The 25908-nt window shown below is 44.2% G+C and overlaps 1 protein-coding gene across 3 annotated transcripts in view; it reads left to right on the top strand.

Moving 5' to 3' along the window:
- The window catches only part of LOC310772500 (vasoactive intestinal polypeptide receptor 2-like), a 144530-nt gene that overhangs the window by 23665 nt on the left and 94957 nt on the right, over positions 1 to 25908 (top strand). For 2 of the 3 annotated variants that reach the window (XM_083632323.1, XM_083632324.1), the window contains exons 3-4: positions 8189 to 8288; positions 12413 to 12520. In XM_083632323.1, the coding sequence (XP_083488449.1) occupies positions 8189 to 8288; positions 12413 to 12520 (208 nt within the window). The remainder of the gene's footprint in view (positions 1 to 8188; positions 8289 to 12412; positions 12521 to 25908) is intronic. The other variant, XM_083632325.1, reaches the window with a different exon arrangement.

The following is a 25908-nucleotide window of genomic DNA, read 5'->3' as shown; positions in this document are numbered from 1 at the left end:
AGCTGGAGTCGTCTGTTCCCGCAGCAAGCCTGAAGTCTACACAACTACTGAAGGCAAGGTGATTGTTGAGGAGGAATTCCTGAATGTCCTTGTCATCAAGATGAGAACTCTGAGCCATGAGGACATTGTTTTGTTGGCCACGAACAATTTCAATTCAGAATGGATTGAGTCATCTAAGAAGCTTCTGTTTGAGCTGTGTCCCAACACTACACTGAGATGTGTCAGCCACAAAGGCCCACAAAAGGACATAAACAATGTTCAAAGCCTGTTTGAAGGTACTGAATGAAGTGGGGGAAGATATACCTCGCTTTGTTTCCTACTATCTGGATGCACTTCCTCCAATCTCATATGATCACATTGTCGTCTCAGCACAAGTGGGGCGGCTTTAGCTCAGGAGGTAGAGCGGGTCGGCCAATGACGCAAGGGTTGGCGGTTCGATCCCCGCTCCCTCCCAGCTGCTGTCGTTGTGTCCTTGGGCAAGACACTTAACCCTCCTTGCTCCCGATGGTGTGTAGGCACCCTGCGTGGCAGCCTGCCGCCATCGGTGTATGAATGGGTGAATGTAGACTATCTACTGATTGTAAAGCGCTTTGGATAAAAGCGCTATATAAATGCAGGCCATTTACCATTTACCAGGCCATTTCAGCACTGCTGGGGAGAATGGAGCAGTTAAGCAAGGACATATGCGGTGTAAAGAGCGTCCTTGAGGCTCAAACGCTTGTCTGTGAAAATCTGCAGGCGGAGAACCTAGCCCCTTGGCAACCGTCTGTCTGCTGTTGAAAGCCCTGCAGGAGCTACTAGCCTGGCCCAGGAATCTGCTGCTGAGGGGCGAGCTGCTGCTGGGAAGGCTAGCCTGGTTGTGGCCACCGCTGCACCCTCATCACATCCACCCACACATGCGTCCACATCACAACCACCTCCACTTACACCAGAGTGGAGCTCTGTGGTGAAGAAGCGAGGACGGCACAAAAAGAAGGCATCTGAACAGGTAGGCCCACAGCCAGATCCCCGGGCCAGCCAAGTGCCATTGAAACGAGAGAGAAGGAAAACTGTGGGCATAGTGGGTACTGGTAGGACCAATAACATCCAAGTAATCAGTACGAAACGGGTAAACATATTTGCCACTAAGTTTGCCCCCGACCTAGACGCTAACACTCTCAGTGCATATCTGAAGGAGAGACTGGGCCGGGATGTCTTATGTCGCAAGATTGAGACTGAGCAGTCCAGATTCAGCTCCTTCCAAGTCACTGCGGAATGCGAGGATGTAGCTGAAATGTACGAACCGGACCTGTGGCCTGCTGGGACTTTTGTCAGATGCTTATTTGAGTCAAGAAAGCCCAGAGACACCTTAACTAGTGGGCCTGATCCCAGCGCTCGACGTGGAGGGGGAAACCCCACCACCCGACATGACTGAATCAGGGAAGATTCGAGTTGTGTCTTACAACACGCGTGGCCTGCGGTTTGGGCACGGTGAGAGTGACAAGGCGAGAAGGTTGGTGGTTGACAAACTGTTAGAAGAATGTGACATTGTGTGCTTTCAAGAGACTTGGCTAGCTAAGCAAGATCTTGAAAAGCTCAACACACTTCACAATAACTTTCACGGTGTTGGTGAATCCACGACTGACCTCCGTGACAAAATAGTCCAAGGCAGAATACCCGGGGGTGTAGCGATTCTGTGGAACTGCAAACTTGACCCTGTAGTGACAGTAATTAGGCTTGGTGTCGATTGGGCTATTGGCATTGAGATCAAGTGCTCTGACAGAATATTCATTATCCTGAACGTTTACATGCCTTACGAGTCATATGAAAATGAAGATGATTTTTGTTTTAGACTGGCCTTTTTAAATTATTTTATTGAGGAGAGTGGGTCATCTTGTGTGTTTTTAGTGGGAGATTTTAATGAAGACATCTGTGACAATAGTTCCCTGTTTGCTAATCAGTTGGTGCAGTTCTAATAATTTAATTTGATCAAGTAAAATGTTTTTACCTGTTAACAGTTACACATATGTCAGTGATGCATGGCACACAGTGTCATGGCTGGACCACTGCATCAGCACAGCAGACGCGCATGCCTCCCTTGAGGACATTAAGATTGATCATGATTTGGCCACAACTGATCATATACCGGTTGTAATGTCTCTAGTTGTTAACAACATACCAGCAATATCTGGGGAAGGAAACAGAGTTCGTGCAGGGAAGTTGGACTGGTCCAGCTTAACTGCTGAGGACTTGAGACACTACACTGCTCAGTCTGACATGCTGCTCAATTCTATTGATTTACCTCGTGAAGCAGTTCTATGTTGTGATGTAAACTGTAAAGATGAGAAACACGGTAATGACCTGTGCTCTATGTATGATTTTATAATTGAATGTCTTAATGTCTCCAGTAAACCTCTGTGTAAAAGCAACAACAGGGTTGCTGCACACCATGTAACGCTACGTTCACACAGGGCACCTACGCCTTGCCTTGCCTCAACCCACGGACCTTGAGCTGCACGTGAACCTATCACACGCTTTTGCGATCACACTGCACGCCTATTCCACGCTGAACCTGAGCCAAGTTACAAGCGGCTCTCCTCTCTCCCGAGTGTTTTTTTTGTCACGTGTGGTAGGTAAAATAAATCGGATATATTTAATGTGCTATTGATGCTGGATATGTATAACCAGGTCTCCTTCTTGGGTGCTGTCATAGAGAACTGGGTGCTGTTGTACTAAGTGGATTCACTTTTCATTGTCCATCTTGCTTCTTCGGTCGCTATTCTCTCTCCTGAAGATTTGTTTACCGACGGGGAGAAAGCCCCACGTGATAGCCACCAATCACTCTCTCTCTCTCTCTCTCTGCTCAACACTGTTGTAGTAACACCATTTTATTTTGAAATTCAGTTGACTTTGCCATTTCCCACAGATATTGTCGCGTTTTTCCTTCATGGCTTGACAGAAGAAGTCTGCCTTCACGCGCCTAGTCGGCTTGAAAATAGAACTCATGCCTAAACGATAAAATCGGCGCAGCTCAGGCGGGGCGTGGGTACATGCAAGGTTCACGTTGAGGCGCCCTGTGTACACAGCCTCATTGACTAAAAAGGACGCCTATTTAAAAGCGTGGGTAAAGGCAAGGCGTAGGCAAGGCTTGGGTGCCCTGTTTGAACTTAGCATAAAACCTGGGTGGAATGAGCATGTAGCAGAACTACACACTGTAGCCAGAGAAGCCTTTAAAATGTGGGTGGAGGCTGGTAAGGTGAGACAGGGGCCTCTGTTTCAGCAGAAAAAACTTTCAAATGCGAGGTGTAAATATGCTGTCCGCTTCATTAGTAGGAAGGAGGCATCCATGAGGGCTGACTCCCTCGCTAGGAAGCTGGGCAACAGCATGAGGGCTGACTCCCTCGCTAGGAAGCTGGGCAACAGCAACTATCATGATTTCTGGAAAGAGGTGAGAGTCATGAATAACTGTACAGCTCCTTTACCATCTAACATAGACGGGGTTTCTGGCTCAGATAAAATTGCTGAACTATGGAAAGAGCACTACTATGATCTTTTTAACTGTGTTAAAAGTGAAAAAGTTAAAAGTTTATGGCTGGAGATGTCGACCCCTCCGAGGATTTAAACATCAGCTCAGAGATGATGGTTCACAATGCCATTTTTAATCTTGAAAACAACAAGGCATGTGGTACTGATCACATCTCCGCAGAGCATTTCAAGTTTGTCAGTCGCAAGTCATTCCTCTGCTGGCCCTCTGCCTCTCAGGGTTTGTTAAACATGGCCTTCTGCCAGAATCCATGTTAACAGTTTTACTTGTGCCTGTTATTAAGGACAAGGCTGGTCAAATTAATAGTAAAGAGAATTATAGACCAATTGCTCTAGCCAGCATACTCTCTAAAGTACTGGAGAGAATTTTACTGGAGAGAATTGAAATGTATCTTCTTACCACTGATAATCAGTATGGTTTTAAACGCAAACATGGAACGGACATGTGTATTTTTGCTTTGAAAGAATTAATAACTAAGTACAGGAGCCAAAACTCAACAATGTTTACTTGTTTTATAGATGCCTCCAAGGCCTTTGAGAGAGTCAACCATAACATACTTTTTAATAAATTGTCGAACTGTGGAGTTCCAAGGTTCATCCTTAGAATTTTTGCATTCTGGTATGCGCATCAGAAAATGCAGGTGTCTTGGGGGAACTCTGTGTCTTCTCAGTTTACCGTGGGTAACGGGGTGAGACAGGGGGGAATCCTTTCTCCCTTTTTTATAATGTTTATATGGGTGACTTGTCCAAACGTCTAAATATGTGCAATACTGGCTCCCTTGTTGGTGAATCTATCTTTAATCACCTTATGTATGCGGATGATTTAGTTGTGTTCTCGCCGTATAGTGCCGGCTTACAACAGCTGCTTAACATAATGTTCTCTCTGTGGGGCAGAATGTGACATCCTTTACAATGCCAAGAAGAGTAACATTATGATTGTATGTAAAGAAGAGCGCAAGTGAATTTCTCCCCAGTTTTATTTGAGTGGCAACGTCCTTGCAGTGTGCCACCAGATTAAATATCTCGGCCATTGTATCACTGATGATCTGTCTGATGATGATAATGATAATATGAGACAGCGATGTAAACTGTACGCCCAGGCAAACATGTTGATATGTAAATTCCATACAGCTGATGTCAAAGTGTCACTGTTCAGAATGTACTGTACGCCACTGTACACTGCTCACCTGTGGGGCAGCTACAGAAAAAGCAGCATGAAAAAACGTAATGTGGCTTATAATGATGCTCTACGACTGCTCTTGCGTGTCCCTCGTTGGCATAGTGCCAGTCAGCTGTTTGTCACTATGGGTATACCGACACTATATGCACTTTTGAGAAATCTCATGTACAGATTTATGTGTCGATTAGATGCCTCTGTGAACAGGGTTATTGTGGCCTTATCCAATCCTGCATTAAGCAACGCCAGGTTCTATTCTCCTTTGTGGCGACATTGGAGAAAGAGCCTCTATGTTTTATGATGCCTTGTATTTATTTTAGTGTCGTCCTTATGCATTTATAATGTATATTTATGTATTTATGTCTTGTATTGTTTTATATGGACATGCGCTTGTGTCTGAAATAAAGTTTGAATTGAATAGAAAAATTCATGTAAATCCACTGCCTATTTAACGCCTATTTAACTTATTCTGTAAATCTCATGTAAATTCAACGTAAATTCATATTTATTATCCACAGAACACTTCACCACTCATGTACATATTGTATATATTTACTCGATTTGATTGCACTTGCAACTTGTGATTGTTTTTAGTTATCTTCCTACTTCTTATCTCTGTATATTGATGTAACCGCTACGCTGCATACAGACACTAAGACAAATTCCTCGTATGTAACTTGCATACTGTGACAATAAAAGTGATTCTGATTCTGATTCTGATAACAGTGCAGACACCCTGGAAACGGATCTGACGCGGTAGCGAGGTGAAGTTTAATTTCAGCGTCCAACACTGGCGGTGACGCGGCGCGGTGCGACGTGGCTCATGGCCTACAGCGGGGCTTTCCGCGTCTGGTATGTTTTTGAAGCGAGCTGCGACCTGCCGCGTGCAGCCAGGCATGAAGTCAGTGCGAGTTGTGACCGGCGCGGAGCAAAACAGCGCTTGTGGTGTGAATGGCCGGGCTCCTGCTCGACGCTTCTGTGACACGCTGCGTCGCTTCCATTTCCCGTGTTTCTGCGCCGTAAACATAATATCCATTACGGTCTCATTGGTGGCATCGAAAAAGCATGAGAAAAAGTGTGTTAAAAAGTGACGGTTAAAAAGTGCCATGACAAAGCAGGGGAATTTGACACCCTGGGATGAGAACGTGTTGGAAAATGATATAAAGACTTTTGTAAGCTGAAACAAACTTTTCACCATTTGAATCATGAGCTTATAGATTCAGATAAATATATATAGGCTATGTAAAATGACAAAAAAGAGAAGGGTGTAAGACTGTATACATGACTGTGTAAATGGTAAATGGACTGCATTTATATAGCGTTTTTATCCAAAGCGCTTTACAATGTGCCTACATTCACCCATTCACACACTGAAGGCGGCATTTTGCAGAAGAAAATTCAACATTTATTTATGAACAGCTGACCTGGGGTCACGTCAGGGAATGTAAGATTTCCTGATGAATGGTCATCTCACTGTAACCCTTGTGCTATAACTCACTATGCCAGACATCTCGTTGTCAGAAAAGGCTCCTGTATGTCTCTGGAATATCTATGGACACTCTAACTTAAAGGGTTAGTTGTGATTTTTTTTGACGTGGGGTTGTATGAGGGACTTGCTGACAGTCAGTGGACTACATGCAGTAGAATGCAGCCGGCGCGGTCCCAGTTTGGAGAAATGGAGACCGGCCACACCAGACAATAGAGAGCCGCAGGAACGAGTCCGGAAATCATCGATGCTAACAGTCCTGGTTCTGTTTTCGCCTATGGGAGTTTTGAATGGGTTTTTGGCGCGATGCTTCTAATAATCTCTCTGGGCAACGCTGGCTTAATCAAACGCGAACCAGTGTTTAGTAATATCATCTTCACACACGAGGACCACTTTTATGAGTTGTGAAGCTTTTACGTGCCGTTAAAAGGGCGGCTAGCTAGCAAACGACTAAATGAGACTACACTGTTGAGTCGATGGGGATATATACGTCAATAACGTCACCACTTCAAAGGACGAACACGGAAATTCTCTTTCCCTCACCTGGTTCAGCCCTGTTCAGCCGGGGGTAATCAGTGCACACATCAACAACAGTCCAGGTTGAGTGCTGACGTGACGTGGAAGCCTATGCGACAGTGTGTAGTTCTGGATTAGCTTAGCTCGAGCTTTTTACTTCTAGGGCTCGCATTTACGCTACAAAACTCATGAAAGTGGTCCTCATGTGTGAAGATTATCCGACTGAACTCTGGTTCGCGTTTGATTAATCTTGCCTTGCCCAGAGACCTTATTTGAAGCATCACACCAAAAATCCCCTAGACAGAAACAGTGAAGAACCAGGAAGTCCAGGACTTGCGTTCTGACTACACAAATACGTCATCCCTGCGGCTCTCTATAGAGCTGAATTCTTCACTGTAGCGGGTTGTGCAGCAGCCCCACTACTGCCACACCTGGCTACAGTGCAGATTTCAGCTAAAAATTACGTCTTTTCAAGTCAACTTGGCATCTCAGGGCTTGTTGAGACTTGGATTACGCCAGGTGAACAGTATGACCAAATTGTATGTTGTTGTTTTTTTATGTTTTTGCTCGAGACTTTGTCCACAGCAACAGACACTACTTGCCTGATGGGGCAGGTCTCCATTTCTCTGCCGGCTGCAATCTACTGCATGTAGTGCAATGACTGTCGGCAAGTACCTCATACAACCCCACATCAAAAAATCGGAACTATCCCTTTAAGACACGTGTTGCCTTAACTCTGCATCTGTGACCTACCTATGAAAAGGTACCGTTAACATGATTTGCTCTGAGCTCTCAACTGAGTCTGAGCTCTGAGTCCCCGGATGGAAAACAGAGCAATGGATGGATGGCAGAGGTAAATTACAGCGGGTCACATTCATGTCACTATCATATGATGAGGATACATATATATATATATATATATATATATATATATATATATATATATATGTATATATATATACATATATTCATGTCACTATCATATGATGAGGATATGAGCCACTACGTGTCAGAAAATCAGATATTTACAGGACATAAATACAGGCATTATACATGTCCTACATGTTCCTCGCTTCCAGGCCACTGCTCAGCGCATTATAGCTTCGTGTGCATCGATATAATTTAAAAAAAACTTTTTCAGGGTGAGATAAAAATCATAATTAAATAAGCTGGAAATAAGATACAGGTTTAAAAAAAAAAGAGGAATTCTCCCATAAAGTCTTATCTAATGTGTATGTGGGCTCATTGTTCAAGTGTAGATTAGTAGAATATGAACTTTGGTCGGGAAATCAAACAAAATATTCCAGTCTGAAACACGTTTATCAAACAGTGTGCAGAGCAGACACAGTGTGCAGAGCAGACACAGTGTGCAGAGCAGACACAGGGCAGTCAACAAAGACAACCTGCAGCTGAACTCTGGCTAGTCTGGTTACCGCTCGAGATAACCTTCACTTCCTGCTGGATTACTTCCTGCTTCCTGTCTGCAGGTCGATGGAAGGATGCCCGTCTGTCAGTTCCGCTGGGAGATACAGAAAGCTGAGCAAGAGTGCCACACACAACTGCAGCAACAGCCACTGTACAGTGCAGGTACACACACACACACACACACACACACACACACACACACACACACACACACACACACACACACACACACACACACACACACACACACACACATCAGACAGGTGGTCAGGACCCCTTGGCTTCACTTTTTAATGCACTGCTGGGTACCCGTTTTTCATCATCTTTTGATGCCACCGTTTTTTTTGTGTCAAGGCCACGAGACCATAACCAGCAAGTTGTATTATGCTTATTGGTTAGGCCACTAAAACAACTTGGTGAAGGTTAGACATCCCTGTCCGGGGAGAGTTGGAGACTAGCACATGCTTCCTACATATGCAGTCACCACTCCTTTTTGCCTGACAGCGAGGAGTTTCACCGACAGGACGTAGCACGTGGGAGGATTACGCTATTTGCCCCAGTCCCCCCCCCCCCCCCCAAACAAGTGCCCCGACCAACCAGAGGCGGCACTAGTGGAGCAACCAGGACGGGAATTGAAGTTGTGCATGATAGTTCTATAGAAGTCTAATTGGACTAACTCTGCACATTGAAAAATGAGGAAAAAGGGGTATGGTCGTTGAGAGTGAGAACAGGTACACTCAGAGGCATTCTTTGGAACATCCTCTAGTTCTAATGCAGACTGGATGCAGGAGAGAGAAACGTGCAGAAGCAAGAAGAATGTGTGTGTGTGTGTGTGTGTGTGTGTGTGTGTGTGTGTGTGTGTGTGTGCGTGTGTGCGCTTGCTGCCGTTTCAGGCCATGTTGCAACACTTTCACTATCAGTCATTTATTTACCTCTGACCGGTTACTCCTGCTGCTCCCGGGTCACAGAGAAGGCACACACACACACACACACACACACACACACACACACACACACACACACACACACACACACACACACACACACACACACACACACACACACACACACACACACACACACACACACGCAGGATCTTGTGTGTTCAAGTGGTTTCGCTGCCATGATAAAAGAGGGAAGGCTTTTTGTCTGTGAGGTTTGCAGCTTGTGCACATTGTGTTCTTTCCCACGCCTTTGTATAGACGTGCGTGCGTGCGTGCGTGTGGTGCCACAGAATTGAGGAAGTGTGTTCAGCTATAGCAGAAATTGTCATGAAGGAAAAATCCACCTCCAATAAACTGTTCAACACATTCCAGTTATTTAATCAATGTATGTGATTTTTTGGGTGATCCCACTTCCCTCGACCTGCCTCGTCTGCATCGACTGCAGTTACTGATTGATTCGATTTTTTTTGATTTAATTGATTTTGCACTGTAAAGACAATACATGCCAAGTGTATTTCACCTGGAGGGGAAATTAATAAAATACAATACATATCAGTGCTTGGAGAGGTAAGAAACCCTGGAAGGACTTATCGAGAACCTCATGTAAAATATATATATATTTCAAAAAAAAAAAAATTCTAATTATAACCAAGGAGATAGTACAAATAATAATACATAGATAGTACAAAATAAAAAATAAAACAAAATAAACAAACTTAATTGAGCAATACATCAAAAGAAATAAAAATTACAATGGCAACAGAATTTTTTTTTAGCACAATTCCATTGAGCACAGATGTTCTTTTAGTTTTCTTTTGTAGACGGGTAGGGAGGGAGATGCAGACGACCTGCCTCGTCTGCATCGGCTGCAGTTACTGATTCACTTCTCTCGACCTGCCTCGTCTGCATCGTCTGCAGTTACTGATTCACTTCTCTCGACCTGCATCGACTGCAGTTACTGATTCACTTCCCTCGACCTGCCCCGTCTGCCTCGTCTGCAGTTACTGATTCACTTCCCTCGACCTGCCTCGTCTGCCTCGTCTGCAGTTACTGATTCACTTCCCTCGACCTGCCTCGTCTGCATCGACTGCAGTTACTGATTCACTTCCCTCGACCTGCCTCGTCTGCATCGGCTGCAGTTACTGATTCACTTCCCTCGACCTGCCTCGTCTGCATTGTCTGCAGTTACTGATTCACTTCCCTCGACCTGCCCCGTCTGCCTCGTCTGCAGTTACTGATTCACTTCTCTCGACCTGCCTCGTCTGCATCGACTGCAGTTACTGATTCACTTCCCTCGACCTGCCCCGTCTGCCTCGTCTGCAGTTACTGATTCACTTCCCTCGACCTGCCTCGTCTGCATCGGCTGCAGTTACTGATTCACTTCCCTCGACCTGCCTCGTCTGCATCGTCTGCAGTTACTGATTCACTTCCCTCGACCTGCCCCGTCTGCCTCGTCTGCAGTTACTGATTCACTTCTCTCGACCTGCCTCGTCTGCATCGACTGCAGTTACTGATTCACTTCCCTCGACCTGCCCCGTCTGCCTCGTCTGCAGTTACTGATTCACTTCCCTCGACCTGCCTCGTCTGCATCGGCTGCAGTTACTGATTCACTTCCCTCGACCTGCCTCGTCTGCATCGTCTGCAGTTACTGATTCACTTCCCTCGACCTGCCCCGTCTGCCTCGTCTGCAGTTACTGATTCACTTCTCTCGACCTGCCTCGTCTGCATCGACTGCAGTTACTGATTCACTTCCCTCGACCTGCCCCGTCTGCCTCGTCTGCAGTTACTGATTCACTTCCCTCGACCTGCCTCGTCTGCATCGTCTGCAGTTACTGATTCACTTCCCTCGACCTGCCTCGTCTGCATCGTCTGCAGTTACTGATTCACTTCCCTCGACCTGCCTCGTCTGCATCGACCTGCCTCGTCTGCCTCGTCTGCATCGACCTGCCTCGTCTGCATCGACCTGCCTCGTCTGCCTCGTCTGCATCGACCTGCCTCGTCTGCCTCGTCTGCATCGACCTGCCTCGTCTGCCTCGTCTGCATCGACCTGCCTCGTCTGCCTCGTCTGCCCCGTCTGCATCGACCTGCCTCGTCTGCCTCGTCTGCACTTACTGATTCTACGTTTCTCAGAATGCCTTGTGACAACACCCGGAGGAGGGGCGCTCAAGTTGCTTTCAGTTCAAGGGCTGAAAAAAATTGAGCTAATGTGGAAGTGCCTTAAACCTGCAATCTTTCTAATGACCAGCAGGGGGTGACTCCACTGGCTGCACCTCTGTGGGAAACCCCTGGTCTCACGCTAGCTGCTTCTGGCTCCAATAGACCCTTCTCACGGGGGCCATTTTGTGTCGAAAAGGCAGGGTAAACACAGGTGCAAGCAAAACACTAATGAGGGTTTCAAACTTCCGTGATTGGAATTTGCCTCAAAAAGCCTCATTAGTGTTTTGCTTGCACCTGTGTTTACCCTGCCTTTTCGACACAAAATGCCCGCGTAAAAAGGGTCTATTAAACAAGATGGCAACGGTCAAAATGCCAAACTTGAGGCTTCAAAAGCCACAAAGCAATGGGTGACGTCACAGAGGTTAGAGGTCACGGTGGCTACATCCATATCTTTATACAGTCTATGTTTCAGCTGTGTGACTACATCCATATCTTTATACAGTCTATGTTTCAGCTGTGGGCTACATCCATATCTTTATACAGTCTATGTTTCAGCTGTGTGGCTACATCCATATCTTTATACAGTCTATGTTACAGTTGTGTCGCTACATCCATATCTTTATACAGTCTATGTTTCAGCTGTGTGGCTACACCCTAACCCTAACCCTAACCCTAACTCGGTTACAGACAGCCATCTCACCGACACGCCTCAACCACCACACTCTGACACTCACTGACGCTTTCCGGCAGCTGTCGTAAAGCTGCTCAATTTCTCTTAAAGGTACAGCTACAACGGTGTATCCACATACACAAGACAGAGTGCTCCGCCCAAAAACACAAGCCGGCGGCCCAAGAGCAGTGAAACACCAGGCAAGGTGCTGGGAAGAAGAGTACTGTTACCGCGTCTTTACTATAGAAAATTAACTGCATAAAGGCGCTGGCAGCTCCAAAAAAGCTTTCTGTGGACACAGCACCCTATGGTGGATCCCCCCTGCTACATTAGCTTGATTTGTAATGCGGCTGTCTATCATGCTAGCAAATAGGCTGACGCAAAGGAAGCTATAGGCTAAGCATGATTTTTTGATACTTGTTTGTGTTTATGTGTGTGTGCGTGTGCGTGTGCGTGTGCGTGTGCGTGTGCGTGTGTGTGTGTGTGTGTGCGTGCGTGCGTGCGTGCATGTCCAGGTTGCCGTGGCGTGTGGGACAACATCTCGTGTTGGCAGGACGCGGCTGTCGGGGACGTTGTGACCCTCTCCTGCCCCTCAGCTCTCCTGCACCTGTTTGGACAAAATGGTGAGCCTGTTTGAGTTACTTGAGCCTACTGTTTGAGTTACTTGAGCCTGCTGTTTGAGTTACTTGAGCCTACTGTTTGAGTTACTTGAGCCTACTGTTTGAGTTACTTGAGTCTACTGTTTGAGGTACTTGAGTCTACTGTTTGAGTTACTTGAGCCTACTGTTTGAGTTACTTGAGCCTGCTGTTTGAGTTACTTAAGCCTGCTGTTTGAGTTCCTTGAGCCTGCTGTTTGAATTACTTGAGCCTGCTGTTTGTGTTACTTGAGCCTGCTGTTTGTGTTACTTGAGCCTGCTGTTTGAGTTACTTAAGCCTGCTGTTTGAGTTACTTGAGTCTACTGTTTGAGTTACTTGAGCCTACTGTTTGAGTTACTTGAGCCTGCTGTTTGAGTTACTTGAGCCTACTGTTTGAGTTACTTGAGCCTACTGTTTGAGTTACTTGAGTCTACTGTTTGAGGTACTTGAGTCTACTGTTTGAGTTACTTGAGCCTACTGTTTGAGTTACTTGAGCCTGCTGTTTGAGTTACTTAAGCCTGCTGTTTGAGTTCCTTGAGCCTGCTGTTTGAATTACTTGAGCCTGCTGTTTGTGTTACTTGAGCCTGCTGTTTGAGTTACTTGAGCCTGCTGTTTGAGTTACTTAAGCCTGCTGTTTGAGTTACTTGAGTCTACTGTTTGAGTTACTTGAGCCTACTGTTTGAGTTACTTGAGCCTGCTGTTTGAGTTACTTAAGCCTGCTGTTTGAGTTCCTTGAGCCTGCTGTTTGAATTACTTGAGCCTGCTGTTTGTGTTACTTGAGCCTGCTGTTTGAGTTACTTGAGCCTGCTGTTTGAGTTACTTGAGCCTACTGTTTGAGTTACTTGAGCCTACTGTTTGAGTTACTTGAGCCTGCTGTTTGAGTTCCTTGAGCCTACTGTTTGAGTTACTTAAGCCTGCTGTTTGAATTACTTGAGCCTGCTGTTTGAGTTACTTAAGCCTGCTGTTTGAGTTACTTGAGCCTGCTGTTTGAATTACTTAAGCCTGCTGTTTGAGTTACTTAAGCCTGCTGTTTGAGTTACTTAAGCCTGCTGTTTGAGTTACTTGAGCCTGCTGTTTGAATTACTTGAGCCTGCTGTTTGAGTTACTTGAGCCTGCTGTTTGAGTTACTTAAGCCTGCTGTTTGAGTTACTTAAGCCTGCTGTTTGAGTTCCTTGAGCCTGCTGTTTGAATTACTTGAGCCTGCTGTTTGAGTTACTTGCAGCTGCTGTTTGAGTTCCTTGAGCCTGCTGTTTGAATTACTTGAGCCTACTGTTTGAGTTACTTGAGCCTGCTGTTTGAGTTACTTGAGCCTGCTGTTTGAGTTACTTGAGCCTGCTGTTTGAGTTCCTTGAGCCTACTGTTTGAGTTACTTGAGCTTACTGTTTGAGTTACTTGAGCCTACTGTTTGAATTACTTGAGCCTACTGTTTGAGTTACTTGAGCCTACTGTTTGAGTTACTTGAGCCTGCTGTTTGAGTTACTTGAGCCTACTGTTTGAGTTACTTGAGCCTGCTGTTTGAATTACTTGAGCCTACTGTTTGAGTTACTTGAGCCTGCTGTTTGAGTTACTTGAGCCTGCTGTTTGAGTTACTTGAGCCTGCTGTTTGAGTTCCTTGAGCCTACTGTTTGAGTTACTTGAGCTTACTGTTTGAGTTACTTGAGCCTACTGTTTGAGTTCCTTGAGCCTACTGTTTGAATTACTTGAGCTTACTGTTTGAGTTACTTGAGCCTACTGTTTGAGTTCCTTGAGCCTACTGTTTGAGTTACTTGAGCCTGCTGTTTGAATTACTTGAGCCTACTGTTTGAGTTACTTGAGCCTGCTGTTTGAGTTACTTGAGCCTGCTGTTTGAGTTACTTGAGCCTGCTGTTTGAGTTCCTTGAGCCTACTGTTTGAGTTACTTGAGCCTACCGTTTGAGTTACTTGAGCCTACCGTTTGAGTTACTTGAGTCTACTGTTTGAGTTACTTGAGCCTACTGTTTGAGTTACTTGAGCCTACTGTTTTTAGTTCCTTGAGCCTGCTGTTTGAGTTCCTTGAGCCTGCTGTTTGAATTACTTGAGCCTGCTGTTTGTGTTACTTGAGCCTGCTGTTTGAGTTACTTAAGCCTGCTGTTTGAGTTACTTGAGTCTACTGTTTGAGTTACTTGAGCCTACTGTTTGAGTTACTTGAGCCTGCTGTTTGAGTTACTTGAGCCTACTGTTTGAGTTACTTGAGCCTACTGTTTGAGTTACTTGAGTCTACTGTTTGAGGTACTTGAGTCTACTGTTTGAGTTACTTGAGCCTACTGTTTGAGTTACTTGAGCCTGCTGTTTGAGTTACTTAAGCCTGCTGTTTGAGTTCCTTGAGCCTACTGTTTGAGTTACTTGAGCCTACCGTTTGAGTTACTTGAGCCTACCGTTTGAGTTACTTGAGCCTACCGTTTGAGTTACTTGAGCCTACCGTTTGAGTTACTTGAGCCTACTGTTTTGAGTTCCTTGAGCCTACTGTTTGAGTTCCTTGAGCTTACTGTTTGAGTTACTTGAGCCTACTGTTTTGAGTTCCTTGAGCCTGCTGTTTGAGTTACTTGAGCCTGCCGTTTGAGTTACTTGAGCCTACCGTTTGAGTTAATTGAGCCTACCGTTTGAGTTTCTTGAGCCTACTGTTTTGAGTTTCTTGAGCCTACTGTTTGAGTTCCTTGAGGCTGCTGTTTGAGTTACATGAGCCTGCCGTTTGAGTTACTTGAGCCTACCGTTTGAGTTAATTGAGCCTACCGTTTGAGTTACTTGAGCCTACCGTTTGAGTTTCTTGAGCCTACTGTTACCAACTTTCAAGAAGGTCAGACTAAGAAAGTCCTTTATACCTGAGCCCTGAGGGCACAGATAGATATGTTTAAAGAAACAAATTTACCCTCTGCCCCTTCATCAGGAGTAGCTTGGGAGGCTATGAAAGCCTTTCTTAGAGGTTATATTATACAATATGCATCCTACAGGAAAAAGGCTAACATTGCAAAACAAGTTGAATTGGATAAACAAATTAAAGTAGCAGAGAGTTCATATGCGAACGACATGACTTCCTCTAATCTTATAGCTCTGACCAGACTGAAATACGAGTTTAATTCCATTCTTACTGAAAGAGCAGAGTTTGCGTTGTTTAGAGCCAGACAGAAACACTACGAAGAGGGGGACAAAGCGGGTAGGATGCTGGCCAATTATATTAAACAAAGGGAGTCTATGAGCGCTATTCCGGCTATTAGGGCACAGGGGGGTAGTTTGGTCTCTGATGTAACTGAAATGAATAATGCATTTAGGAACTCTTAAAATGGTGAGCCTGTTTGAGTTACTTGAGCCTACTGTTTGAGTTACTTGAGCCTGCTGTTTGAGTTACTTGAGCCTACTGTTTGAGTTACTTGAGCCTACTGTTTGAGTTACTTGAGTCTACTGTTTGAGGTACTTGAGTCTACTGTTTGAGTTACTTGAGCCTACTGTTTGAGTTACTTGAGCCTGCTGTTTGAGTTACTTAAGCCTGCTGTTTGAGTTCCTTGAGCCTGCTGTTTGAATTACTTGAGCCTGCTGTTTGTGTTACTTGAGCCTGCTGTTTGAGTTACTTAAGCCTGCTGTTTGAGTTACTTGAGTCTACTGTTTGAGTTACTTGAGCCTACTGTTTGAGTTACTTGAGCCTGCTGTTTGAGTTACTTGAGCCTACTGTTTGAGTTACTTGAGCCTACTGTTTGAGTTACTTGAGTCTACTGTTTGAGGTACTTGAGTCTACTGTTTGAGTTACTTGAGCCTACTGTTTGAGTTACTTGAGCCTGCTGTTTGAGTTACTTAAGCCTGCTGTTTGAGTTCCTTGAGCCTGCTGTTTGAATTACTTGAGCCTGCTGTTTGTGTTACTTGAGCCTGCTGTTTGAGTTACTTGAGCCTGCTGTTTGAGTTACTTAAGCCTGCTGTTTGAGTTACTTGAGTCTACTGTTTGAGTTACTTGAGCCTACTGTTGGAGTTACTTGAGCCTGCTGTTTGAGTTACTTAAGCCTGCTGTTTGAGTTCCTTGAGCCTGCTGTTTGAATTACTTGAGCCTGCTGTTTGTGTTACTTGAGCCTGCTGTTTGAGTTACTTGAGCCTGCTGTTTGAGTTACTTGAGCCTACTGTTTGAGTTACTTGAGCCTACTGTTTGAGTTACTTGAGCCTGCTGTTTGAGTTCCTTGAGCCTACTGTTTGAGTTACTTAAGCCTGCTGTTTGAATTACTTGAGCCTGCTGTTTGAGTTACTTAAGCCTGCTGTTTGAGTTACTTGAGCCTGCTGTTTGAATTACTTAAGCCTGCTGTTTGAGTTACTTAAGCCTGCTGTTTGAGTTACTTAAGCCTGCTGTTTGAGTTACTTGAGCCTGCTGTTTGAATTACTTGAGCCTGCTGTTTGAGTTACTTGAGCCTGCTGTTTGAGTTACTTAAGCCTGCTGTTTGAGTTACTTAAGCCTGCTGTTTGAGTTCCTTGAGCCTGCTGTTTGAATTACTTGAGCCTGCTGTTTGAGTTACTTGCAGCTGCTGTTTGAGTTCCTTGAGCCTGCTGTTTGAATTACTTGAGCCTACTGTTTGAGTTACTTGAGCCTGCTGTTTGAGTTACTTGAGCCTGCTGTTTGAGTTACTTGAGCCTGCTGTTTGAGTTCCTTGAGCCTACTGTTTGAGTTACTTGAGCTTACTGTTTGAGTTACTTGAGCCTACTGTTTGAATTACTTGAGCCTACTGTTTGAGTTACTTGAGCCTACTGTTTGAATTACTTGAGCTTACTGTTTGAGTTACTTGAGCCTACTGTTTGAGTTCCTTGAGCCTACTGTTTGAGTTACTTGAGCCTGCTGTTTGAATTACTTGAGCCTACTGTTTGAGTTACTTGAGCCTGCTGTTTGAGTTACTTGAGCCTGCTGTTTGAGTTACTTGAGCCTGCTGTTTGAGTTCCTTGAGCCTACTGTTTGAGTTACTTGAGCCTACCGTTTGAGTTACTTGAGCCTACCGTTTGAGTTACTTGAGCCTACCGTTTGAGTTACTTGAGCCTACCGTTTGAGTTACTTGAGCCTACTGTTTTGAGTTCCTTGAGCCTACTGTTTGAGTTCCTTGAGCTTACTGTTTGAGTTACTTGAGCCTACTGTTTTGAGTTCCTTGAGCCTGCTGTTTGAGTTACTTGAGCCTGCCGTTTGAGTTACTTGAGCCTACCGTTTGAGTTAATTGAGCCTACCGTTTGAGTTTCTTGAGCCTACTGTTTTGAGTTTCTTGAGCCTACTGTTTGAGTTCCTTGAGGCTGCTGTTTGAGTTACATGAGCCTGCCGTTTGAGTTACTTGAGCCTACCGTTTGAGTTAATTGAGCCTACCGTTTGAGTTACTTGAGCCTACCGTTTGAGTTTCTTGAGCCTACTGTTACCAACTTTCAAGAAGGTCAGACTAAGAAAGTCCTTTATACCTGAGCCCTGAGGGCACAGATAGATATGTTTAAAGAAACAAATTTACCCTCTGCCCCTTCATCAGGAGTAGCTTGGGAGGCTATGAAAGCCTTTCTTAGAGGTTATATTATACAATATGCATCCTACAGGAAAAAGGCTAACATTGCAAAACAAGTTGAATTGGATAAACAAATTAAAGTAGCAGAGAGTTCATATGCGAACGACATGACTTCCTCTAATCTTATAGCTCTGACCAGACTGAAATACGAGTTTAATTCCATTCTTACTGAAAGAGCAGAGTTTGCGTTGTTTAGAGCCAGACAGAAACACTACGAAGAGGGGGACAAAGCGGGTAGGATGCTGGCCAATTATATTAAACAAAGGGAGTCTATGAGCGCTATTCCGGCTATTAGGGCACAGGGGGGTAGTTTGGTCTCTGATGTAACTGAAATGAATAATGCATTTAGGAACTCTTATATTCAACTCTATACTTCAGAATCACTTGCAGAGGATGAGGAGATAACTTTATTTTTGTTTAATATAAATCTCCCCTCTCTCTCTGAGGAGCAACGTGCTATGCTGGATGCTCCTATTATTGTAGAGGAGATTTTGGAGGTCATACATAACTTACCATTAGCTAAATCACCTGGCTTAGATGGGTTTTCAGCAGAATTCTATCACTGCTATGCTGCAGAAATAGCTCCATTATTACTTGATATGTATACTGAGTCATTAGAACGGGGTTCCCTACCCCGGACTTTGTCAGAGGCACTTATTACTTTGATTTTAAAAAAGGGAAAGACCCATTAGACTGTAAAAGTTATAGGCCTATTAGCTTAGTTGGGTGTGATGGAAAAATTCTCTCGAAGATCCTCGCTAAGAGAATGGATAAAGTTATCTCCTATCTAATACATAAAGATCAAGTCGGCTTCATTCATTCCCGCAATTATGTCGATAATGTTAGACGTCTAATTAATATAATGTGGGCTACACAGAATGAACAGATGCCTATGGCAGCCATTTCTCTTGATGCAGAACGTGCCTTTGATCGGGTAGAATGGCGTTATTTGTTTTTGACTTTGAAGTCCTTTGGCTTCGGTAATACATTTATTGATTGGATACGGTTAATATATACTCTGCCTCAAGCTGCAGTCCTGACCAATGGTATTATTTCACCTCCTTTTGAACTAGGGCGGGGGACAAGACAGGGGGATCCTTTGAGCCCTGGGCTCTTCGCCCTGGCAATAGAGCCTCTAGCTTCAGCTATTCGCCTAGACCCAGCTTTCCCTGGTATACAGATTGGTCAAGATTTGCATAAGCTGATGTTGTATGCAGATGACATTCTTCTATTTGTTTCAGATCCAGAGAGGTCCCTTTTTGCATTATTTAAGATAATAGACTCATTTTCCAAGCTCTCAGGCTATAAAGTTAACTGGCTGAAATCGGAAGCTCTTCCACTAACGGCTTATTGCCCCAAATCCTTGTTTCAGTCTGGAAACTTTAGATGGCCCACGGAGGGCATTAGATATCTGGGCATAACCTTCCCCCCTAAGCTCTCAGAGCTAATTAGTATAAATTTTGAGCCATTGCTAGGTCAATTTAAAGTAGATATAGAGAGATGGGCCCCCCTTTTAATTTCAATGTGGGGTAAGGCTAACATTGTGAAGATGACTTGTGTACCAAAGTTTAATTACCTACTTCAGGCACTGCCAATAAGGATTCCTCTGAGGTACTTTAAGCAGTTCGATAGGCTTTGTAATACATTTCTCTGGAACAATAAGCGCCCTAGAATTAACTTGCGTAGGTTACAGAGGCCAGTGGACCAGGGAGGACTAGGTATTCCAAATCTGCTTTTATACTATCAGGCTTTTGGTTTGAGGCACCTGGCCCATTGGACTCTACCTCCTGAGCGCGCTCCACCGTGGTTTTCTATGGAAAAGGCCCTCTGTGAGGCTATCCCCTCTATTTATTATATATCGGCAAAATTGCCGAAGGATGCCCAGACTCACCCAATACTCCAGCATATGCAATGGATTTGGAAAAGGTCGGCTGTAATACTAAATTTTGATCCTTTTTTGAATTTGTCTTCAGGTATCTGGCTGAACGCTAAGCTTAATATAGATAAGAAACCATTTATTTGGAAGGTCTGGGTGGATAGGGGCATCCTTGTTTTGGGGGACCTTTACCTGGGGGACAATATAAAATCATTTACTGCTTTACAACAACAGTTTGATTTACCTGAAAGCCAGGGCTGGAGGTATTGTCAAATGAGGCATCTGTTAATTCAGACATTCGGACTGCCTCCTTCCAAACCTCTGAACTCGAATACCCCCTCTTTAATTCTGGAGTTATTTGGAAGTGGACACGAAGCTTCAAAATACTATTCCATGCTTTTGACTCAATCAGATACTAAGTTTGGTTTTCTTAAAGTGGGTTGGGAAGTTGATTTGAATATGTCATTTTCTGATGAGACATGGAAAAAAATCTTAAGGAATGTAAAGAAAGTGTCTAGGGAGATTAAAACAAGACTGATCCAGTTTAAGATTATAAATAAAATCTATTGGACTCCTGTAAAGCTATTCAGAGCTAAGCTGAGGGAGAGCCCAGAGTGTTGGAGATGTAACATCACGGATGGTACTCTGGTACATCTTATGTGGGCTTGCCCTAAAGCCCATTTTTTTTGGACAGCCATTCACGAAAAAATTAAAGGGATAATTGGGCAGGATGTTCCATTCTCTTCTAGTTTGTTTATTCTTGGTGATCCTCTACCATTGCACAACCTCCCCAAGTCTGAAGCAGACTGGATCCATACAGCTCTTATGCTTGGCAGGAAAATTCTAGTTCATGAGTGGAAGTCGGCTGATTTACCCTCAGTGAATGTATGGCTCTCTCAGCTGGGGACGGTGGCAGCATACGAGAAACTCTCTCTTCGTCTCATTAACCAGTCGGAGAAATATGTTCAGAAATGGGGGAAATATTTGGATTTTGTGAATGGACTATGATGGGAAGATGTTTTATTTTATTTTATTTAAGCTGATGTTTATGCCGGGGGCTTTTGCAATAGTGTTTGTGGGCTGCTGATGTGACACTGTTTTTCTTTTCTTTTCTTAGAATAGTGGTTAGGTTTAGTTTGATTTTTGTTTTGTATGTCTTTATTTGTTTGTTATATATTTGTGGTTCTTTTGGTGTGTGGACTGTATTGTTTATGAAAATACGAATAAATAATTGATCATAAAAGAAAGTCCTTTATACATCAGTCGATCCTGAGGCTTAATCAAGAACATCGCCGAGGGTCAGTGGAGCAGTGACCAGTGCTCTCTGTGTGCCGTATGTGTGTATGTATCTTTGTGTTTTTGGTTTTGTTCTCTTTGTCATGTGTTCGTGCATGGGACTGCCGCTGTCTTGCAAGACAAATTTCAGTGTGAACTGACAATAAAGTGTATCGTATCGTATCGTATCGTATCGTATCGTATCGTATCGTATCGTACAGTACTGTTTGAGTTCCTTGAGCCTTACTGTTTGAGTTACTTGAGCCTACCGTTTGATTTCCTTGAGGCTACCGTTTGAGTTACTTGAACCAACTGTTTGAGTTACTTGAGCCTACTGTTTGAGTTACTTGAGCCTACCATTTGAGTTTCTTGAGCCTACTGTTTGAGTTACTTGAGCCTACTGTTTGAGTTACTTGAACCGTTTGAGTTAATTGAGCCTACCGTTTGAGTTACTTGAGCCTACAGTACTGTTTGAGTTCCTTGAGCCTACTGTTTGAGTTACTTGAGCCTACTGTTTGAATTACTTGAGCCTATCGTTTGAGTTACTTGAGCCTACCGTTTGAGTTACTTGAGACTACTGTTTGAGTTCCTTGAGCCTACCGTTTGAGTTTCTTGAGCCTACTGTTTGAGTTCCTTGAGCCTACTGTTTGAGTTCCTGCCGTTTGAGTTACTTGAGCCTACCATTTGAGTTACTTGTGCCTACTGTTTGAGTTACTTGAGCCTACCGTTTGTGTTACTTGAGCCTACCGTTTGAGTTACTTGAGCCTACTGTTTGAGTTCCTTGAGCCTACTGTTTGAGTTCCTTGAACCTACTGTTTGAGTTACTTGAGCCTACTGTTTGAATTCTTCAGTGTTTGAGTTACTTGAGCCTACTGTTTGTGTTACTTGAGCCTGCTCTTTGAGTTACTTGAACCTGCTGTTTGAGTTCCTTGAGCCTGCTGTTTGAGTTACTTGGGCCTACCGTTTGAGTTACTTGAGCCTACCGTTTGAGTTACTTGAGCCTACTGTTTGAGTTCCTTGAGCCTACCGTTTGAGTTTCTTGAGCCTACTGTTTGAGTTCCTTGAGCCTGCTGTTTGAGTTCCTGCCGTTTGAGTTACTTGAGCCTACCATTTGAGTTACTTGTGCCTACTGTTTGAGTTACTTGAGCCTACCGTTTGTGTTACTTGAGCCTACCGTTTGAGTTACTTGAGCCTACTGTTTGAGTTCCTTGAGCCTACTGTTTGAGTTCCTTGAACCTACTGTTTGAGTTACTTGAGCCTACTGTTTGAATTCTTCAGTGTTTGAGTTACTTGAGCCTACTGTTTGTGTTACTTGAGCCTGCTCTTTGAGTTACTTGAGCCTATCGTTTGAGTTACTTGAGCCTGCTGTTTGAGTTCCTTGAGCCTACCGTTTGAGTTTCTTGAGCCTACCGTTTGAGTTTCTTGAGCCTACTGTTTGAGTTCCTTGAGCCTGCTGTTTGAGTTCCTGCCGTTTGAGTTACTTGAGCCTACCATTTGAGTTACTTGTGCCTACCGTTTGAGTTACTTGAGCCTACCGTTTGTGTTACTTGAGCCTACTGTTTGAGTTCCTTGAGCCTACTGTTTGAGTTCCTTGAACCTACTGTTTGAGTTACTTGAGCCTACTGTTTGAATTATTCAGTGTTTGAGTTACTTGAGCCTACTGTTTGTGTTACTTGAGCCTGCTGTTTGAGTTACTTGAACCTGCTGTTTGAGTTACTTGAGCCTGCTGTTTGAGTTACTTGAGCATACTGTTTCGAGTTCCTTGAGCCTACCGTTTGAGTTACTTCCGCCTACTGTTTGAGTTCCTTGAGCCTACCGTTTGAGTTTCTTGAGCCTACTGTTTGAGTTCCTTGAGCCTGCTGTTTGAGTTTCTGCCGTTTGAGTTACTTGAGCATATCGTTTGAGTTACTTGAGCCTACTGTTTGAGTTACATGAGCCTAGTGTTTGAGTTCCTTGAGCCTACTGTTTGAGTTACTTGAGCCTACTGTTTGAGTTACATGAGCCTACTGTTTGAATTCCTTGAGTCTACTGTTTGAGTTACTTGAGCCTGCGTTTGAGTTACTTGAGCCTACTGTTTGAGTTACTTGAGCCTGCTGTTTGAGTTACTTGAGCCTACTGTTTGAGTTCCTTGAGCCTACTGTTTGAGTTACTTGAGCCTGCTGTTTGAGTTACTTGAGCCTACTGTTTGAGTTACTTGAGCCTACTGTTTGAGTTACTTGAGCCTGCTGTTTGAGTTCCTTGAGCCTACTGTTTGAGTTCCTTGAGCCTGCTGTTTGAGTTACTTGAGCCTGCTGTTTGAGTTACTTGAGCCTGCTGTTTGAGTTACTTGAGCCTACTGTTTGAGTTACTTGAGCCTGCTGTTTGAGTTACTTGAGCCTACTGTTTGAGTTACTTGAGCCTACTGTTTGAGTTACTTGAGCCTGCTGTTTGAATTCCTTGAGTCTACTGTTTGAGTTACTTGAGCCTGCTGTTTGAGTTACTTGAACCTACTGTTTGAGTTACTTGAGCCTACTGTTTGAGTTACTTGAGACTTGATGCATGAAGAGAAGACTTGAGACTTGACTCGACTTGTGTTCTGGTGACTTGGGACTTGACTCTGACTTGTACTTTGATGACTTGAAAAGGTTTCCAAAGTCTTAACTTGAGATCTTGTGTTTGTGTAAAATGACTTAGATTGAAAGTGATGAGATTTCTTGCAGCAGACGACTGAATTCCAATTCTGTTTTCTGAATTTGTATGAAATGATTAGATTGAATTGATTCAAGTTGAAACTGATTATACAAATGGAACTTATTCATTCATTGCATTGAAAAGTCCTAGAAATTTGGATCTTAAATTGATGCTGGACTCTTGATTTGCTCTGACCAAGCGGTGACCTCCAGCTTGGAAAGATGAAGCCCACGTCATGTGGAAGTCCCAAAAACTACCCCCATGTTAAAATTGCCAGCTTTACAGCAGAAATAAACATGTTTACCGCCTGCTTCAAAAAATGGTTTTGCTAATTTCACCGTTCATGACAACTGTACCAAAGAGACCCATTTATACAACTTTATACCATGGTCTGGGTGAATACTCGATTCTGATTGGCTGCAAGGTGTCCATTATTTTGTGATATTGTACAGTGATAATGTACACCTAGCTAAATGGTCTGTTCACCGTTCATATCAATGCGCCATAGTTTCAAAAGTGGTATCAAGAGAGCTGTTTGAGCTCTATACCCCCGTTAAGGGTTAATATGACACTTTTGGAACTTGAGAAAAAAATTGAGTCGGTCAAAGTAAGTATTTAAATCACCCCTGTGTGCTCAGTTTATCAAAAATAACTCTTATTTACAATTTTGATTTTCGTTTCGGAGATTTTTTAACCTCGCGTCACCAGGCTCTTCTCGGCGAGAAAGAGGAGATTTCCCTCGGCTCGTGCACGAGCGGGGGTGAGAGAGAGAGAGAGAGAGAGAGAGAGAGAGAGAGAGAGAGAGAGAGAGAACTCTCTCTGCATTTCACCACATACAGCAGCACACGCAGGGCGCTGCTCTCTCACTGTCACTTCCTGAAACTCTTCGCTCTTAAATCTTAATATACTTGGCCAATACGTATCTATCATACAAAATAAAGCAAGCTGCCAAACGGTAATGTCTTCATTTAATGTAGAACGCAAAACATCGTTAAACCCGCATTGCTGTGATAAAGTTAACGTTTGAGTCGGCTTTAAAACGGAGGGTGGAGGTGGGAGGGACTATTTTATTTCGTGGAAGACTGATTTACAGTATGAATAACAGACATTTAGCCATTTAGATTGCTTTATTTATTACATATTGAAATATAAATGACTGGTGTTATTGTTTTGTTGGCAAGTGACCATGGTATAAGCGGGTTAATGCACTTCGAGGTGTCCATTATCACTTTTTAAGGGACTTCGCGGAGGCAACCATCCTCGGCTTCGCCTCGGATGGTTCACGCCTCCACGTCGTCCCTTAAAAAGTGATAATGGACACCTCGTCGTGCATTAACCCTTACGTACCAAACAGACCTATTCATACAGTTTGTTTGCAAAAAGAAGTCTGATCAGACAATAAATCAGAGATTGGGGCGTGATTGACAGGTTGTCTGTCCAGTGATCGTACAGCTCGCTGATCATCGATCAATAGCAGGTGGCTGCGGCTCTTCTCATCCAAAGGTCACTTCTTACTAAAAAAAAAAACAAGATGGCAACGGTCAAAATGCCAACCTCAAGGATTCGAAACGGGAGCCCACAAACCAATGACATCACGGTGACAAACAGTGACATCACGGTGACAAACAGTGACATCACGGTGACAAAACCATCACGGGGGACAAACAGTGACATCACGGTGACAAACAGTGACAACACGGTGGCGGCGTCCATAGTTTTTATACAGTCTATGGCAGTAACGCATAATTCACCTCTTGGACGGGGCGAGTGTCTCTCATCAGATCCTCCCCTCAGCCGCCCGCTTCGCCCCCAACCGCTGGTTTTACGCCTCATTTTACAGCCCTCGTCTCTCACTGAGCTCATTGTGCCTCGTCCATCATGTCAGACAGCCCTGTCCTCTGCCTTTGATCCTCTCTTCCTCTCTGGGCTCCACACTCTTTCATCCCTCCATCCTTCCTCCTCTCCTCTGTCACCGTTTCCCTTTCCTCTGTCCTCAGCCCTGCTCTGACCCCACACTGTCTGTCTCCTCTCCCCC

This window comes from Poromitra crassiceps (assembly GCF_964638095.1).
Source record: "Poromitra crassiceps genome assembly, chromosome: 2".
NCBI classification, from domain to species: Eukaryota; Metazoa; Chordata; class Actinopteri; order Beryciformes; family Melamphaidae; genus Poromitra; species Poromitra crassiceps.
This window is presented reverse-complemented; position numbering and strand designations above follow the sequence as displayed.